Source organism: Lithobates pipiens, unplaced genomic scaffold (genome assembly GCF_037356315.1).
Source record: "Lithobates pipiens isolate NorthernLeopardFrog02 unplaced genomic scaffold, aLitPip1_a1.2 Scaffold_13, whole genome shotgun sequence".
NCBI classification, from domain to species: Eukaryota; Metazoa; Chordata; class Amphibia; order Anura; family Ranidae; genus Lithobates; species Lithobates pipiens.
This window is the reverse complement of record NW_027507718.1, coordinates 348,023,082-348,043,287: the sequence shown is the minus strand read 5'-3', so window position 1 is coordinate 348,043,287 and position 20,206 is coordinate 348,023,082. Positions and strand designations below refer to the sequence as shown.

Genomic DNA, 20,206 nt, shown 5'->3' with positions numbered 1-20,206 from the left:
TTGGCCATGTAGTGGGACTATGTTTGCACAGCTAGTAATTATTTTGTGGCTGCAAATTTGACCTGTAGGTTTGCAAAGTTCGCCTCCCATTGAAGTCAATGGGGCCCGCTGCGACCGTTACAGTTCGCGTTCGCGAAACGTCCCGTCGGAAGTTCGTCCATCACTAGTTATGGCACTTAATAAGCAGATCTAAATAATAAAGAGAGCACATGTCTGGTAGGGGAGAGTTGAATGAAGCTGTGGCTGCTTTAGAAAGACTTTGCACACCTTTTGTTTTTATGCACCTGAAATGTATTTAGAGCAGTGTTTCTAAACCTTTTCTCAGTCAAGACGCCCTTTAAAATTCTGCACAATCTCAGATCACCCCATTCTAAAATGTAAAAAACTAAACAAATAGTTTCATATAATGCAGCAACATCCACATCTGTAGGACACCAAATCTTACAACTGATTTATTCTTCCAAAACAAATACACCTTTGCACACTGGTACTGACTAGTATTCCAGTGTTTTGGAGAGAGTAAGGGGAGGGGCAAACAAGGACGCACCCAACAATCTCCTTATCAACCGGCAGCTAGATGGTTGTAATGGTGCACAAAGAAAACCTGTGATTTTGTGCAACTACGAGGCAGGTTTGATCCACCTGCTGGCTTCTATACAATTTTTGGGCAACTTTTAGGCATTTTACCAAGGCTCTTCTAAAGAAACCTGAAGGCACTCTGGGGTGCCTGGGCACCCTGGTGGAAAAAGGCTGATTTATTGGATTGAAACTGAAAGTTCAGTTGGTAAAATAAATAGGTTAGTGCAACCTGCAATTACAACTTGCAAAGAAAAAAATCACAGCAACTAATCTACATTTGACTATGATTTTCCTAATTGGTCTATTTGCTCACTTATAATAAAGTGAAAGCGAGTAAAAGGAAATAATAAAGTTCTTGTAAAAAGAACCTAATTTGAAGTCGATGTGTTGGCAGAAAGATATACACTGATGTAGAAAATTCTATAATCTGTTTTACAATCTGTAAAATATATAAACTATAAAGAAACGTTTTCCACTTTAACTGATATAGAACTTAAGAGCATTTATTCTTATACAAATGCATGTCATGTAGGATTTAAATGAAGCTGCATACAGTGGATAAAAGGCTGAAGTGTGCCGCATTAACATTCTTGTGTGAAGACAAATCCTCGTTGCACACGCAAACTGTAAACCAGAGTTTAATAAAACAGACCACCTAAACTGAAATACACTGTAGATAAAATTGTGTGAATCCTCAGACATGCATGAGCGCTCATAGACTTAGCTTATTCACCTACATCAGTGGCCTCCAAACTGTGGCCCTTTGCTTGCCTTTATCTGGCCCTTGGGGCACTATTTCACCAACTGATACCAATGATGGGGCACCATTCCCCCTACTGACACCATTAATGGTGCACTATTCTTATTGATGTCACCAATGGGGTGCCCTTTTCTCCCATTAAAACCAATGATGAGGCATTGATACCGGGGCCTTTTCTACTCCCACTGGTCACAGTTCGGCCCCCTAAAGCCTGAAGGACAGTAAACTGGCCCTTTGCTTACAAAGTTTTGAGACCCCTGACCTACATCAACCTGTATTCGATAGTATCTATTCACACAATGAGTTTGTCAGACCTTGGAAGGAGTATTGAAAGTCTAAATAAAATTCAATTCTAGGTATGGTTTTTATTGCTTAGTTACATTGGTTCAGCTTGGACCAATGTAGGTAGTGCCAACTAGTGCTAGTTGGCACTACTAGAGTGATAGCAGTGATATTTTGGGTGCTGTGCTGAGTGGCTTCTCTTTTGCATAGTAACCAAAGGTGGTCACTTACTTGGCACTACCACTATTGCCACTGATTAGATGAGGTGGAGAGGCAGGTGGTGACATCACAACGTCCAAATCATTCAATCAGAGAACACCTTCTGTGAAAGGCAACAGTGCCAAGTAAGAACCCCCCCCCCCCCCCCCCCCAAGGTTACTATTACTAGGAAAGCCACTTCGCACAGGACCCGAAGATTGCTACCGGTACTATGTACTATGCTACCGGTACTACATATGTACACTGTAAATGTGCTAATTATGACAGTGATTTGCAGCTTCCACTTCAAAGGTGTGAATTATACATACTGACTTCGGTCCAAGCTGGACTTACTATAGATTAAAATGCATGCCTAGAGTTCAATTTTAACTTGCTTATGATTAAGCAGTATTTTTAGGGCAGTATTTTTAATATGAAGCCAAGAATATGGGCTGTGACCTCAAACTAGCAGAAGGAAAGTTCAAAACTAAACTTAGAAAGTAATATTTTATCAAACGTGGATTCAAACATGCTTGGAACAAACATAGATCTATACTAAAAAAAAAGTTTAAAAACATAAAATAAATAAATAACATTATGGGCAGATTTGATGGACCACTTAGTAATTTTTCTGCCATCACTCTTCTATGTATTTACATTTCTGTGTTTCTAAGCCCAGAGCATTTAGGGCTCTGACAATCTATGACACATGTACATCAGCCCTAAAGTTATACAGAGCAAGATTTTGAGAGTCAATTTTATTGAATATACCAACAGTAGAAAGTCAATTTCAAGCAATCCCTTTAGCTAAATGCAGCTCTATGTACATATTACATGGGTATTGCTATTGTTGGTTGTAATAGCCAATTGAAATCCTACTCTATGTGGTCTGCTTAGCAGCAATGTTATTACTAGACATGGGCTGAACACCCCCTTGTTCAGTTCGCAGCAGAACTCCTGAACAGGGGTAATCTTCTAACCCGAATAGCAAACCCCATTGAAGTCTATAGGAGCCGAACAGAAAAAAATCAAAAGTGGCCATTTTTAAGGCTTATATGCAATTAATTGGCCATAAAAGAGGTATGGGGGTCCAGATACTGCTCTGGGGAACATGAATGAAAGCAAAAAAAAAGTTTTAATAACAATTGTTTTTTCAGGAGCGGTGATTTTAATTATGCTTAAAGTGCAAGAATAAAAATCCCCCCCCCCCCCACTCCAAAGCACCTTGTCCTCATGTTGATGGGCCTCATCCCCTCAACCGTGGCCCTTGGTTGTGGGGGTCTGCGGGCAGGGGGCTTATCGGAATCTGGAAGCCCCCTTTAATAAGAGGGCCCTAGGATCCCATTCTCCCCTATGTGAATGAGTATAGGGTACATAGTACCCCTACCCATTCACCAAAAAAGCACCAAAAAGTAAAAAAAAAACAGGAGACAAGTTTTTGACAAATCCTTTATTAAAAATTAAAAAAATAGTGTCCCTCAATGTAAATCCATCGTCAATCACGCCGCCCGCCGACCCGGATAAAAAAAAACGCTCTGCCTTCTGGGACGGCCTCCTGCCGAATGCCTCCTCTGCACTTCTTTATTTCTTACATAGGTAAGAAAGGGGCGTCAGAAAGGGTGGGGCCACTGGGTGATGTAGCCATGTGGCCCCACCCCTTCTGACATCACAGACTGGTGCATGCTAGGCCTGTGATGACACAAGGGGGTGGGGCCATCAGGTGACGTTGCCAGGTGATACCACCCCTTACCTATATAAGAACTGTCAAATCTCAAAGAATACATTCGGTCGGAGGCTGCCCCAGAATGCGGAGCCTTTTTTTTTGGGTTGGCGGGCAGAGTGATTAATGATGGATGTACATCGAGGGACAATGAAGAATTTGTCAAAAACTTGTCTTTTGTTTTTATTACTTTATTTACAGTTTTTTGTTGTATAGGTAAGGGAAATATGTGCCTAATACTCATTCACATGGGGGGGATCTGGGGGTTCTCTTGTTAAATGGGGCTTCCAGCTTCCGATAAGCCCCCCGTCTGCAGACCCCCATCAATATGGAGAAAAGGTGCTTTGGGCGGGGGGGCAGAGCCCCCCCCGCCCGAAGCTCCCACCCCCTATGTTGAGGGCATGTGGCCTGGTATGGTTCTGGGAGATTTTGTATGCTCATCCCCCCTCCCTTTCCTGACCTGCCAGGCTGCATGTCCAGGTAAGGGTCTGGTATGGATTTTGGGGGGACCCCAAATATTAATTTACATGGAGGGGGATCTAGGTGCCCGCTTGTTAAAGGGGGCTTCCAGATTCCGATAAGCTCCCCGCCTGCAGACCCCCACAACCACTAGCCACGGCTGTGGGGATGAGGCCCCTGTCCTCATCAATATGGGGACAAGGTGCTTTGGGGTGGTCGCTCCGCAGCACCCACTCTCCCATGTTTTGGGGTGGTCGCTCCACAGCACCCACTCCCCCAAGTTGAGGGCATGTGGCCTGGTATGGTTCAGGAGGTGGGGGGGGGGGGTCACTCGCTCAACCCCCCCATTTCCTGACCCGCCAGGCTGCATGACCGGATAAGGGGCTGGTATAGATCTTGGGTGGGGGGGGGGGGCATGCCATTTTATTATTTCATGTTTAACTGAGACTTTTTTTTTCTATTCAGCTGTCAGCGGGGAAACCCATTGACAGCTGATGACTCATCGGTTGTTAAGGACACCACAGCTGGCTTCCCAGCCCCGTTCCTTAACAACCAGCTTACACTGCGCCCTGATTGGGGAAAGCTTTCCCCAATCAGGGTGCAGAATACACTGTGCAGCGCTCAGTGCATTGCAGGGTGTTCGTCAGGGCGAACCCGTCACCCATCCATAGTTATTGCCAATGATCAAAAAGTTGCATCCATATGAAATAGAGTACGTCATTCACTTACTTGATGTCTTCCCACACTTCTTCGCCATAGTTTCTTATCACCAACAATTCTAAGGCATGGTTGACAAACCCATACTATAAACAAAGAGACAGAAATGTTATATACAGTACAAACAAATGAACCTCACAAATACAAGATATCATAAATCGGCAAGTGACTCAGCCCACCAAACTCCACCTAAAAATTCAAGCAGAGTAATCCTCTACAACTAAACTCCGGGATTACCCCTAAGACACTGAAATATAGTATGTTACAGTAGTTCTTAGTACCACCCTTGTGATTCACACACACGTTTCGCACTACAAAGGCAGCAGGCTGACAACCCATATTTCTTGTTGCTGGTTTGCAGTTTTCTGTTGTCACATGCCTATTCTTTTGGCAGTGAAGGAGTTTAGCCACACTGCTGAGAACCTTCCTGTGCTCTTCTTCTCTTATGAATGACCTTAACAGCATTCTTTGGATCCATTCCCCAAAAACATGTAAGCCCTTGTACACACGGTCCAACATTCCGACAACAAAATCCGTCTGATTTTGTCTGACGGATTTTGTCCGAAACTTGTGTTGCATACACACGGTCGGACAAAGTTGTCGGAAAATCCGATCGTACATAACGTGATGACGTTATTTCGTTAGGATGGGTCTTTGTTCAGGCTAGTAGCCAATAGCTTTGGTCTAGGAATTTGATCTGAGCATGCATGGCACTTTGTCCGATCGGAATTCTCTACACACAATCGACAAAGTCCGATCGGATCATGTTGTCGGAAAGTTTTATAGCCCAGATCTAAAACTTTGTCCGTCGGATATTCCGACAGAAACAGTCCGATGGAGCCCACACACAGTCGGATTATCCGACAACACGGTCCGATCGGACATTTTCCGTTGGAATGTCTGACCGTGTATACAAGGGCTTAGACTGACAGCACCATGCAATGGTTGCCTCAGGATTCAGAACATCTCATTTTGAGCTCCTGTACACATGGACGTAAAGTAGTACTAAAGGCTCCGCAGTTGTTATCTTAATGCATTCACATCACAGAGCCCCAGTCGGGAGTAAGAATGTACAGTTGTCTCCTTTGCACATGGATAGGCAAAAGAGATACCCACAAACAGGGATATGTGGTGAGTGATTGAAGGCCCGGGTGGACAATCAATAAGGATGATTTTTACCAAACTACTATAAATACTACAATTTTAAAGAATGGTTTTACTATCACTTTAAAGTGGTACTTTAAAGTACTCCACCCTACTGTAAAGTACTCCACACTACTCCAGTGTTGTCTCTGGCTCCAGCACCATTCCCTTTACTTCCTGCCTTCACAGGAGAAACTGAGGGCAGCAGAGCCATAGGCTCCTGCTTCTGTCAGCCAATTTCCTGTGAGGAGGGAGTAGGGGATTGGCTTACACTATCACTTTAAAGTGGTACTTTAAAGTACTCCACCCTACTGTAAAGTACTCCACACTACTCCAGTGTTGTCTCTGGCTCCAGCACCATTCCCTTTACTTCCTGCCTTCACAGGAGAAACTGAGGGCAGCAGAGCCATAGGCTCCTGCTTCTGTCAGCCAATTTCCTGTGAGGAGGGAGTAGGGGATTGGCTTACTGTTGCTGTGTGTGTCTTTATATATTGATTAGCAGTTACAAAACATTTAAAAAGCATTACACAGCTTAGTTATAGTATATGAGTTATAAACATATTAATAGAAGTACTCTATAGAATACTGTATATAATCACATATCTATAGAAGTACTGTATTTTTTAACCACTTGCCCACCAGGCTTTTTCTGGCACTTTTTGTTTACAAGTTTAAATCAATATTTTTTGCTAGAAATTACTGATAACCCCCAAACATTTTCATTTTTTTTTTTTTAGTAGAGACCCTAGGGAATAAAATGGCAATCGGTGCAATTGTTTATGTCACACATTATTTGCGTATCGTTTTGCAAATGCAATGCCTTTGGAAAAAATACACTTTAAAAAATTATAATAGTTACCCCAATTTTTTTGTACAATTCACTTACTTAAAAATCTCCATAGGGGACGCTTTATATGCTTCACAGGTTACCAGTTACAGAGGAGATCTAGCACTAGAATTGCTGCTCTCACTCTAACATTCGTGGCGATACCTCACATGTGTGGTTTAAATACCGTTTACATATGCATGCGCGATCTGCGTTTGCTTCTGCATGCGAGCACAGAGATATGGGGGACACTTTAAATTTGTATTATTTCATTTACTTTTTATTTTTTATTCTTACGCTGTTCTTTTCATTTTCTTTTTTTTTTATCACTTTTACTGCTATTACAAGGAATGTAAACATTAATAGAAACATTAACAGTAATACAAATAAGGATGCCAGGTCCTCTTTATGGAGAGATCTGGGGGTCACAAAGACCCTTTACCTTTAACAGCAAAAGATAATAAAAAAAAAAATGTGATCCTTTGCTTGAGATACTGTATATTCTAGATTTCTGATTTATTCTATGGGGCCAGGTCACATCTGAGTAATGTGTGATCACCTGTTGCACCAAAGAATTACAGGAGATTAGTTGGGAATAGGATTGCGTGTTTTTGGGGCCATAGACTTCAATGGCTGTGCCTGAAAAATGCATATACTGTAACAACCAGTCTCTTTCCCTGAATAACTTGCTTTCCACTGGCCTTCACAAAAATATGCCTGTAAATGCGATAAAAATGTTTAATACTGTGCATAAAATGCACGATAGAGGCTGACACTCAAGAGTGAACCTAGCCTTACAGTTCATTCTGACGCAAAAAACACTGATAGCAGTGCATATCAATGCCCCCATACCTACAATTAAATCCTGACCACCAGTTCAAGTAGCTACTAATATTTTCTTGTGCTTTTAAATAAAAGTAAATAGGTTCACTTAACGTTTCAGGAGGTGGAGTCAGTACAGGAATAAGGGCTTGCAGAAAGCAAGGTACCATGGGATATGTCGTCCTTAGAAACTGAAAGTAAACAGTAGAGGAGAAGCTGCAAAGCATGCAGGGAATCCAGAAAGTTGTGGAAAATGATGGCCAGCAGACAGGTAGTACTCGCAGCACGAAAGGAGATTTTTCAAGTAAACTTATATTGGATTGTCAACTAGTGTTTATATTGCTATTACAATGCTGATGTTATAAAATGAAACTGTATGCAGTGATCGTACATTTCCTTTAATACACATAGCAATTTCATTCTTCCTTCCTTTCTTCCACTTTTATAGAAAGTTTGTTAAATTCTGTTGTTTATACTCTGGCCTACAGAGAAATATCCGTGGAGTAATCCAATAAAAACTGTATTTTTATACCAACTGGTATTAGTACTACCAGAAACCTTATCATTAGAAGTCCATGCATGGGAAAAATACCTTGAGGGCCCATTTAGATCTACAGTATGTCTGAGCGTGGTGATTTTTTGTAGCACTAGACAAGTGCATTGTCATATATCAACTTATGTTTCCTCTGTGAATTGACATGCATTTTGATGCACATTTTCAATGTGTTTTTTTAATCAGAATTTGGAGTGGATGAGAGTTAACAACAATTGACCAAGACTTTATAATACCTGTTGCCAATGCATAGAAGAGCATGCTATATGTGTTTTGATGTGCTGCCATTGACATCTGTGGGCCTCCCAACTAACTAAACATTAAAACATAGAAGAAAAAGGACATGACATAGTTTTCAAAATGAACCGCACTGCAGCTCTGAGATGGGAACAGACATATCTATCTTTTTTATTAAGGGACCAATGCCATGCATTTTAGCACATTGCACATACTATATTAACCACTTCCTATCCAGACCAATTCTGGGACTTCGCTCCTACATGTAAATATCATCATTTTTTTGCTAGAAAATTACTCAGAACCCCCAAACATTATATATGTTTTTTTAGCAGAGGCCCACGGGAATAAAATGGAAATTGTTGCAACTGTTTATGTCACACAGTATTTGCACTGTGATTGTTCAAACACGTTTTTGTTTTTTTTTGGAAAAAAAACTGTTTAATGAATTGAAAAAAAACAAGAAAACTGTAAAGTTAGACCAATTTTTTTGTATACTGTAAATAGATACCTAAAATGTCATGCTTTAAAACTGCGCACACTCGTAGAATGGCGCCAAACTTTGGTACTTAAAAATCTTCATAGTTAACACTTTAAAGTTATTTACAGGTTACCTGTTTAGAGTTACAGAGGAGGTCTTGGGCAAGAATTATTGCACTTGCTCTAACACACATGGTGATACCTCCCATGTGTGATTTGAACACCGTTTGCATATGTGGGCGCGACTTATGTATGCATTCATTTCTGTGCGCAAGCTCGCAAAGATGGGGGCGCCTTAAAATATTTATTTTTTATTCTTTATTTTACTTTTATTTTTATTTTTTTACACTTACTCTTAAAAAAAATTGTTGACCACTTTTATTCCTTTTACAGGGAATGTAAACATCCCTTGTAATAGAAATAGTGCGTGACAGGCCCTCTTTATGGAGATATGTGGGGTCTATAAGACCCCACATCTCACCTCCAGGTTAGAAAGGCTGAGATCAAAAAATATATAAACTCTCTCTGCCTTTCCAGCCACGTCCCTGGCATTGTTTACTTCCACCAGCCTGGGCGTGACGTCATAAGGTTGTGCCGGGGCTCCCGATGGTCATAGAGATGACTGGGGACCATCTGGTCACCGGAAATCTCTATGCTCAACTTCCTGGGCAACCGATTTGTTCTCCGGTTCGACGATCGCAGGGGTGAGCCAGGAGAAGCATCGAAAAACGGTGGGGGGAGGGGGGGACCTCCCCTCCTGCCATCTGTAAGAACGATCAAGCAGATGAACAGCCGCTATAATTGTTCTTATGGTGAATAGAATCAACAGCTGAAAAAGATGATATCTGGATGATGCCTGTAGCTGCAGGCATCATTCAGATATCCCCACTCAAAGTCCAGAATGTCATATGAGGGCCTATGGGCGGGGAGTGGTTAAAGAGGAGTTCCAGTCTCCCCCCCATAACTTAAAAGTCAGCAGCTACAAATACTGTAGCTGTGGACTTTTAATATAAGGACACTTACCTGTCCAGGGATCCAGCAATGTCCTCACCTGAGCCGATTCTTCAATTAGCTTCAGGTTCAGGCGCCAGCATTTTAGGTATAGGAAATCGTCAGTGAAGCCTTCTGGCTTCACAGCCGGTTTCCTACTGCGCATGCACGAGCCATGCTGCACTTTGTAAATGGTCCCGTCTTCTGGGACCTGTTATGTGTTCCAGAAGGCTGCAGGGGGAAAGGAGGGTTCCGGTGATCTGAGCAGAAGTGGGAGCAGGTACCTGTCAAAACCAGGTACCCGCTCCCCCCTCCCATCCAAAACGTGCCAAATGGGGAGGATGCCAGCAGCAATTCCTCTTTTCGGTAAAGTGCCGCTTTAAGCAGAAAGCATTTATTAAATGGATACAACTGCGCTTACAAAGATGGCATGTGCTGGGCATAACAGTATGGGTCTCCTGGAAGCTGGGAGTGATGAAGTGTGAACCAGGACCCCTGCCTTGGCCCCTGGCAAGGTTATAAGAGTGCACTTGTGATGGAATACAGCCACTGTCACTGAAGGAACTCTGTCACTGATGCACAAGCCCCAAAGTGGAGACCATCTGACGCAGCTGATATTTGCATGTACAGTGGGATACATGGGCGCGTTTCCAAGCTTCAAGCTTCTTCCACTTTGTGAGTGTAATTTTATCCATTTAAGAAATGTTTTCTGCTTAATATAGCACACTATGGAGTTTTGTGCTCTTGTCTTTCCTTCTGTTTTTCAGTTATTCAAGAGAGCACCCACTCTGGTCCAAGTGCAGCACGCTCACAGGTATTTTTTTTTTTTCTTGGGCTACCCATGTTATTTTCTTTCATGCCAGTGCTACATGCTCACTCATTCAGTCTATTAAACTTAAGATTGTACAGTATGTAGCATATGTTGTTTTCTTTTATCATTACTATTATTGAAATTTTCTTTTTATCTATTTTAGGTTTGTTGGTTTGATCAATTGTCATGAGCTTTTTGATGCATTAGGAGCAGGGTACATTAGCCTGGTGTTGATCTCTGTTTTTTTTGGGGTTCTCCATAGCACAATGAATTTAGTAACATCAGTAGTAGAACTAAGCAATATTTACCTGTGCTTCAACAGTCAAACATCCACAAGGTTCACACTGCCAGGGTCATCACTTTCTCCCCAGCCTCTTCTGGTTACTGGTCTTCGGTAGCCTTAATTGACTGGCGCAAGAAAAAGTAACTTTCACGCATGTGCAGGAGTTCAGTCATCCCAGTACACAGGCACCGCGCTGAGAATTCACCCTGAACTGTACATGCGCAGCTAAGTGTACATTTTATGGAAGACTGAAATAATTATTTTTTTGCAGAGACATTGTACATCTCTTCTGTCATTAAAGGAGAAGTGTGGGAATGCAAATAAAATAAAACATACATACCCACCTCCATTGGCCTGATACTGCATCTGCCCCCCGCTGACTCTAAGCCTGAGAATCACATGAGCACTGATCACTCAGTCTTTCCGGAGCAGAGATTGGTGATTGTCAATGGAGCGTTAGGCTGGGTAGGGGACAGGGCTACTGGCTCAGGTTCTCAGTGGTAAGCTAAGAGGCTGAACCAACTACCAATTAGCATATGGGTGGATCCCAACATTATAGTTGGGATCCTTCCAGAGCCTGGAGCAGCTCTGTGATGTCAACCAACAGCAAGCTTTAGCCCACTGTCGGCTGATTCTGGGTCACAGGAGAGCACAAGCTCAGAAGAGACCATACATTTCTTTTTAAGTGGTTGGCCTGCACTTTTTGATAAATTATTGATTGAGGCTGGGTTCACACAAGGGGTTGCAAAGGTTCGTGATCTTGCAGTCACTGGCCCCCTAGCCCCACTGTTTTACTTACCTGAACCCCGAATTTCCGTTGGCGCATCCCTCTCTCCACAGGTCCCCAACTCTTGATTGGATAGATTGATATCAGCCCAGCCATTGGCTCCCGCTGCTGTCAATCCAATCCAATGATGCGGGTGCCAGGGGGCGGGGCTGAGACCTGCAATCAGCCTCTATGGAAGCCGAATGCTGGACTTGGGAGCACGACCGCAAGGTAACCCCCTCGGGAGAGCGCTTCCCCGAGGGGGTTATCTAATGCGGGGAGGAGCTGCATAGCCGCCGAGGGACCACAGAAATGAATAGTCGGGCCACTCTGTGCAAAACAAGCTGCACAGTGGAGGTAAGTATGACATGTTTGTTATTTAAAAAAAAAAAAAAAAGATCCTTTAATATCACTTTAATTCACATGTGGCTCACAGCAGGGATCTGGTGCATCCCTGTTCTCTGTTTCAGGGACGAATCAAGCCTGAATTCTTGCCTAAATTTGGGCCTGAAATGGAGCCAAAGGCACACAGGACCCCTGTGCAATCTGCTCCGCACCCACCTTGGAAATGTGTGAACCGGCTCCATTGAGAACCGCTCACACTCTCCTGACATGCGTATTGGATGCGGAGAAACCCACATCCAATTCGCACTAGTGTGAACCCAGCCTTAGATTCCAGTTGAACTCTCTTGAATGGAATAATCAATCTGTAGCATACAACCCATTTATTTGATTTGCCACACCTGCAGAAATGAATTTGAATCAGTAGTTGGAGGACATGATCACAAGTAATTGATCACATCTGTTTTTACCAGGCAGTCTCATAATCTGATTGATCAAAATATGACCAAATTCATAAGCAAAGCACTTCAGTGCTGATGGTCGATGCAAAGTGATCAATAATGCTCTGCCCTGGGTGATCCACTATGTTTGAAAGTATCTGATCGAAATCGATCAGTGGGGATGTTTTGCCTTTTCAACTGTTTGCTGATTGGATTATTTTGATTGGTCCACGCTTCAATCAAATAATAAAATGGAAGCATGCATGCCCACCATAATAAGCCTTGTTGAAGTTTTTTTTTAGACTTTAGCTCCTTTTTCGTGTTTTCAAAACAATATCTTCTAGTTACTGTTCCATATGTTTAAATGTTTTAAATGTGTCCTGGGCCAGTCTCCTTTTATGGAGGCAGAAAATAAAGTGACGCATTCGAGCCCAGGGCCTTCCTCATACAGACAATCTCAGCTCATGCACTGACGTATACAGTTGTGACTGTGTCCCCAATTATTTACGTTGAAGATGAAGCATTGCCATCTTCCCAGCAGATTCCTGCCTGATACTGGATGAAACATCCCGGAAATGGGAGAAGCGATTCATCGGATTAGTATTGTACACTTGGTAGTGTTCTGTGTTTTGCTAGATCTGTCTAGCTGGGGGGGGGGGTCATTGTTTATGACAGTCAGGGCTTAAAATGTTGTATAATTAGGAGACAAAGAAATAATTACAGAAAGAGCAAAAGAGAGGGGAGGAAAATGAAAGAAAAAATAAATAAAAATAATGTTGTCTAGAGGGCTGCAGACAGAGAAAATCCTTTAAGGAATGATGTGAAACACCCACCCACATTGGCTGCACTGTGCACTGTTCATGAGCTGTCATCACAGCATCAGAATACATGGATGTGAAGCTGCTGATCCATAAGGCACCATTGCAACAATAACCCAGTTGTTAATATGAAGCCTTTGCATCCTGGAAATGATATATATTATACCCAAAGTGCAGCATAAAAATACAATATTGGCATATAATATAGCCAGGGTGCAGTGTAATCATCTAATAAGGATATATAATACATGCAGATTGCAGTGTAATAATGATATATAACATATGCAGGATGCAGTATAATAATTATATATAATATATATGCAGGGAGCAGTGTAATAATGATATATAACATATAAGGGGGACAGTATTATAATGATATATAACATATAAGGGGGACAGTATTATAATGATATATAATGTATGCAGGGTGCAGTGTAATAATTATATATAACATATGCTGGGAGCAGTATAATATTGATATATAATGTATGCAGGGTGCAGTGTAATAATTATATATAACATATGCAGGGTGCAGTATAATAATGATATATAATGTATGCAGGGTGCAGTGAAATAATGATATATATTATATGCAGGGTGCAGTGTAATAATGGAATAATGATATATATTATATGCAGGGTGCAGTGTAATAATCGATTAATGATATATAATATATGCAGGGTACAGTGTAATAATGATATATAATACATGCAGGGTACAGTGTAATAATCTAATAATGATATATAATATATGCATGGTGCATTGTAGTCATCTAAAGATATATAATATATCCAGAGTGCAGTATAAAAATCCAACAATGAGCTATGATATACCCAGGGTGCAGAATAACAATCTAATAGTCATCTCTAACATACCCAAGGTGCAGTGTAACAATGTAATGGTGAAATCGTCATATACACTTACCATCCTGCCAGCTGCTCTGCCCTGCCCACGGAATGGAACAGAAAGAGTTACTTAGTGACAGTGTCTGCAGCGCTAATGAAGCTTAGGGAAGCTGCAGAACAGACCCGCACACGTCGCTCCGCCCTTTATTGACAGGCAGCGGTCCACAGCCAATGGCGGAGCGTCCAGTGCAGGCTTTCGCCCAATCCCCGGGCTGAAGTTGGTTAGTGTAGAGCGGAGGATGCCTGACATAACAATGAGCGCAGAGAGCGGGGAATCATCTTCTTCTCTTGTTGCTGCAGCAACGGCAAAGTCACATTCAAGTGCTGGCAAATGGTTCTGCTCTGCTGCAGTGTGGGAGGCAGGGGGTTAAATTCAGCGTGGATCACACAGGAAGAGATGATGGTATACACAAATATACATGTACAACGTGTGTGTTCCTTCCAGAGTACAACTGTAGAAGGGGTGCAATTGGACATGCAGGAATTTTTGTAAAATGAAGGGGGGAAATATAGATAGATGTATACACCCCTCACATTTTTGTAAATATTTTATTCTATCTTTTCATGTGACAACACTGAAGAAATTACACTTTGCTACAATGTAAAGTAGTGAGTGTGCAGCTTGTATAACAGTGTACATTTTCTGTTCCCTCAAAATAACTCAACACACAGCTATTAAGGTCTAAACCGCTGGCAACAAAAGTGAGTACACACCTAAGTCAAAATTTACAAATTGGGCCCAAAGTGTCAATATTTTGTGTGGCCACCATTATTTTCCAGCACTGCCTTATCCCCCTTGGGCATGGAGTTCACCAGAGCTACACAGGTTGCCACTGGAGTCCTCTTCCCCTCCTCCATGACGACATCACGGAGCTGGTTGATGTTAGAGACCTTGCCGCTCCTCCACCTTCCGTTTGAGGATGCCCCACAGATACTTAATAGGGTTTAGGTCTAGGGACATACTTGGCCAGTCCATCACCTTTACCCTCAGCTTCTTTAGCAAGGCAGTGGTCGTCTTAGGGGGGTGTTTGGCGTCATTATGTTGGAATCCTGCCCTGTGGCCCAGTCTCTGAAGGGAGGAGATCATGCTCTGCTTCAGTATGTCACAATACATGTTGGCATTCATGGTTTTCACAATGAACCATGACACTCCCACCACTATGCTTGACTGTAGACAAGACATACTTGTATTTTTACTCCTCACCTGGTTGCCAACCACACATGCTTGACACCATCTGAACCAAATAAGTTTATCTTGATCTCATCAGACCACAGGACATGGTTCCAGTAATCCATGTCCTTAGTCTGCTTGACTCCAGCAAACTGTTTGTGGGCTTTCTAGTGCATCATCTTTAGAAGAGGCTTCCTTCTGGGACGACAGTCATGCAGACCAATTTAATGCAGTGTGCAGCATATGGTCTGAGCACTGACAGGCTGACCCCCCAGTCCTTCAACCTCTGCAGAAATGCTGGCAGCACTCGTACGTCTATTTCCCAAAGACAACCTCTGGATATGACGCTAAAAACGTGCACTCAACTTCTTTAGTCGACCATGGGGAGGCCTGTTCTGAGTGAAACCTATCCTATTAAACCGCTGTATGGTCTTGGCCACCGCGCTGCATCTCATTTTCAGGGTCTTGGCAACCTTCTTATAGCCTAGGCCAGTGATGGCGAACCTTGGCACCCCAGATGTTTTGGAACTACATTTCCCATGATGCTCTGGCACTCTGCAGTGTAGTGGAGCATCATGGGAAATGTAGTTCCAAAACATCTGGGGTGCCAAGGTTCGCCATCACTGGCCTAGGCCATCTTTATATAGATCAACAATTCTTTTTTTCAGATCCTCCTCAGTTCTTTTCCATGAGGTGCCATGTTAAACTGCCAGTGGCCAGTATGAGAGAGTGAGAGCGATAACACAAAATTTAACACACCTGTTCCCCTTTCACACCTGAGACTTTGTAACAGTAACGAGTCACATGACACTGGGAAGGGAAAATGGCTAATTGAGCCCAATTTGGACATTTTCACTTAGGGGTGTACTCACTTTTGTTGCCAGCGGTTTAGATATTAATGACTGTGTGTTGACCTATTTTGAGGGGACAGCCAATTTACATTGTTATACAAGCTGTACACTCGCTACTTTACATTGTAGCAAAGTGTAATTTCTTCAGTGTTGTCACATGAAAAGATATAATAAAATATTTACAAAAATGTGAGGGGTGTACTCACTTTTGTGAGATACTGTATATTCTAGATTTCGGATTTATTCACATCTGAGTAATGTGTGATCACCTGTTGCACCAAAGAATTACAGGAGATTAGTTGGGAATAGGATTGCGTGTTTTTGGGGCCATAGACTTCAATGGCTGTGCCTGAAAAATGCATATACTGTAACAACCAGTCTCTTTCCCTGAATAACTTGCTTTCCACTGGCCTACACAAAAATATGCCTGAAAATGCTATAAAAATGTTTAATACTGTGCATAAAATGCACGATAGAGGCTGACACTCAAGAGTGAACCTAGCCTTACAGTTCATTCTGGTGCAAAAAACACTGACAGCAGTGCATATCAATGCCCCCATACCTACAATTAAATCCTGACCACCAGTTCAAGTAGCCACTAATATTTTCTTGTGCTTTTAAATAAAAGTAAATAGGTTCACTGTCACTTGAAAAAGTGTGTATGTAGCGTTAACGTTTCAGGAGGTGGAGTCAGTACAGGAATAAGGGCTTGCAGGTACCATGGGATATGTTGTCCTTAGAAACTGAAAGTAAACAGTAGAGGAGAAGCTGCAAGGCATGCAGGGAATCCAGGAAGTTGTGGAAAATGATGGCCAGCAGACAGGTAATACTCGCAGCACGAAAGGAGATTTTTCAAGTAAACTTATATTGGATTGTCAACTAGTGTTTATATTGCTATTACAATGCTGATGTTATAAAATTAAATTGTATGCCAGTGGTTTAGATATTAATGACTGTGTGTTGACCTATTTTGAGGGGACAGACAATTTACATTGTTATACAAGCTGTACACTCGCTACTTTACATTGTAGCAAAGTGTAATTTCTTCAGTGTTGTCACATGAAAAGATAGAATAAAATATTTACGAAAATGTGAGGGCTCTAATGAGGAAAGATGTTGGGCCTGCGTGCCATTAGCCATGATTTCCTATTGGAAGTATCTCACCAAAAATTACATTTTTGTTGCAGGGGATGCCTGAAATCTGACTTGTATCTTACTACAGACTTCTGGGAAAATCAGTGAGCCAATCACACAAGCAGGAACTTATGTTTCTGGGGGATGTTCTGTACACATTATGTATACAGAACACCTCCAGATAGCCATATTGCATTTTCAGAAAATTACATAGCTGCAGATTGAAAAGGAAAGGTAATTTTTAATAACATTCAATGACAATATGATTTGTGTCACAATTGTATACGCTTTATTATTTTTTCTTTATTTGCTATTTTTTTACCCACAAAAGTGGAATTATCCTTTAAATGACTTTCAACGTGGCATGATTGTTGGTGTCAGACAGGCTGGTCTGAGTATTTAAAAAACTGCTGACCTACCGGGATTTTCACGCACAGCCGTCTCTAGGGTTTACAGAGAATGGTACGAAAAATGTCCAGTGAGAGCGGCAGTTGTGTGGAGGAAAATGCCTTGTTGATGTCAAAGGTCAGAGGAGAATGGGAAAACTGGTTTGAGATGATAGAAAGGCAACAGTAACGCAAATATCCACTCGATACAACCAAGATATACAGAATACCATCTGTGAACGCACAACACATTGAACCTTGAAGCAAATGGGCTATAGCACCAGAAGACCACCCGGGTGCCACTCCTGTCAGCTAAGAACAGGAAACTGAGGCTACAATTCGCACAGGCTCACCAAAATTGGACAATAGAAGATTGGAAAAACCTTGCCTGGTCTGATGTGTAATGGTGAGGGGGATATTTTCTTGGTACACTTTGGGCCCCTTAGTACCAATTGAGCATTGTTTAAATGCCACGTGCTACCTGGGTATTGTTGCTGACCGTGTCTATCCCTTTATTTTTATTTTTTGAAAAGTTTTATTTATTACTTTTTAAAATAACAAGAATATACAAGACCCAATGGGCCACACGCAAAGAGAAACTATTTACATTTCTTCAGCATTGACTCCCTCCTCCTCCTTCCAGACCCTCATTTGGTGAAAAAATAAAAATAATAATAATAAGGCCGCCTTTTCTCAATACCAGTCAATAGTGCATTTAGATATGTCTAAGCCCTTGTACACACGGTCGGATATTCCGACTACCAAATCCGTCGGAGTAATTCCGACGGATTAATTCCGGAAGAGGTCCGGAAGTGATGTTGCATACACACGGTCGGACTAAGTTGTCGGAAAATCCGTGATGACGTTATTTCGTTAGACGGGACTACGTTCAGGCTAGTAGCCAATAGCTTTGGTCTAGGAATTTGATCTGAGCATGCGTGGCACTTTGTCCGCCGGAGTAGGCTACACATGATCGGAGTATGTCCGATAGGAGCATTTTGTCGTAAAATTTTACCGGCAAGTTGGAAAACTTGGTCCGTCAGATATTCCGATGGAAACAGTCCGATGCAGACCACACACAGTCGGAATATCTGACAAAACGGTCCGATAGGACACATTCCATCGGAGTCTCCGACCGTGTGTACAAGGGCTAATAGTTACATACAAGTTAAAACCCACTGCAAGTGCATTCTATTAAGTGCCACTCAGTCCGCCACCGTATTTTCACTATTCATCCACACTTTATCAAATTTTTGTGGTATGCACCTGCTAATAAATATAGCCTTGTATAAAGGTGCAGCTCTATTAAGTACACCCTTCCATGCTGATACAGATGGAGGATTAGGTTTTTTCAATGATAACACTCTCATTTTCCTAGCATAATAGATTAGGATCGTCAGCAAAGTAAGTGAGTTACTCTTTTTGGGGCTAGATTGTCTACCAGTCCCAAAAGGCACACCTCTATTGTGGGCTGTATAGGAATGGCTGTTACTTCTGCTATAGACTCTGTGTCCTCCTTCCAAAATACTTGAATATTCAAGCAATTCCAAAAGATATGCATGAAATCGGCAGTGAGGGAACTGCACCACCAGCAACCAGGCGAATGGGTAGGGAACATTTTAGCCAATCTAGCTGGAGTAAGATATATACGATGCAGGAATTTATATTGAGCAGAGACCATCTAGTAAAATTAATGTCCCATACATCATCCCAGTCATCCCCATCCATCTGGGGGAACACCTCACCCCGCACCACACTACGGTTTGCAAGGAGATCTCCTCCCCCACCGAACAATTGTTTATAGATTGTAGACAAGGCCTTGTCTAAAGTGTCCTCCCTCAGTAAAGACTCAACATCACTCATTTTCAGGGTAATACTGATATCTCCAAATTGGGCATTGTATGCATGCCTGGGCTGAAGGTAACGGAACAAGAGAGTGTTGGGAAGATTAAACTTGGTTTTCAGGGCCTCAAACTGTAGAAGTTTCCCACCATCCACTATGTCCCCCGACGTCTTAATACCGAACTTAGTCCAGATAATTAGATCGTAGAAGTGTGTTAATTTAGGATTCTTCCAAAGTGGTGTGTGAGGAGAAATCTCAGAAGAGCTACCCATCTTGGTCACTGCTACCCATGCCCTACTGCTTGCAGGTATGGATATCATGAGCCTATACAGAGCCCTGACACCCCAATATGGGAGATGTGCCAGCGCCTCATAAAAAATAAACAACAGTCGCCTCTAGTGTATTGGCAGTGTCATCCTCAGGTATAGTGAACCACCTATGTACGAATACTTGCTGACCCACTAAGAAATATCTGTGAAAGTTATGTCCATCCCTTTATGACTACAGTGTACCCATCTTCTGATGGCTACTTCCAGCAGGAAAATGCATCATGCCACAAAGCTCAAATCATCTCACCACTGGTTTTTGAACATGACAATGTGTTCACTTTATTCCAATGACCTCCACAGTCACCAGATCACAATCCCACAGAGCACCTTTGGGTTGTTGTGGAACGGGAGATTCGCATCA

General features: G+C 42.2%; 1 protein-coding gene across 2 annotated transcripts in view; it reads right to left on the bottom strand.

The window, feature by feature from the left end:
• Window positions 1-14,285, bottom strand: part of GUCY1B1 (guanylate cyclase 1 soluble subunit beta 1) — a 101,371-nt gene extending 87,086 nt beyond the window's left edge. Inside the window, exons 1-2 of one of the 2 annotated variants that reach the window (XM_077477093.1) lie at window positions 14,151-14,285; window positions 4,728-4,801 (exon numbers count right to left, since the gene is read on the bottom strand). In XM_077477093.1, the coding sequence (XP_077333219.1) occupies window positions 4,728-4,801; window positions 14,151-14,153 (77 nt within the window). In that variant the 5' untranslated portion in view covers window positions 14,154-14,285. The remainder of the gene's footprint in view (window positions 1-4,727; window positions 4,802-14,150) is intronic. The other variant, XM_077477097.1, reaches the window with a different exon arrangement.
• Window positions 14,286-20,206: the final 5,921 nt, after the last annotated feature.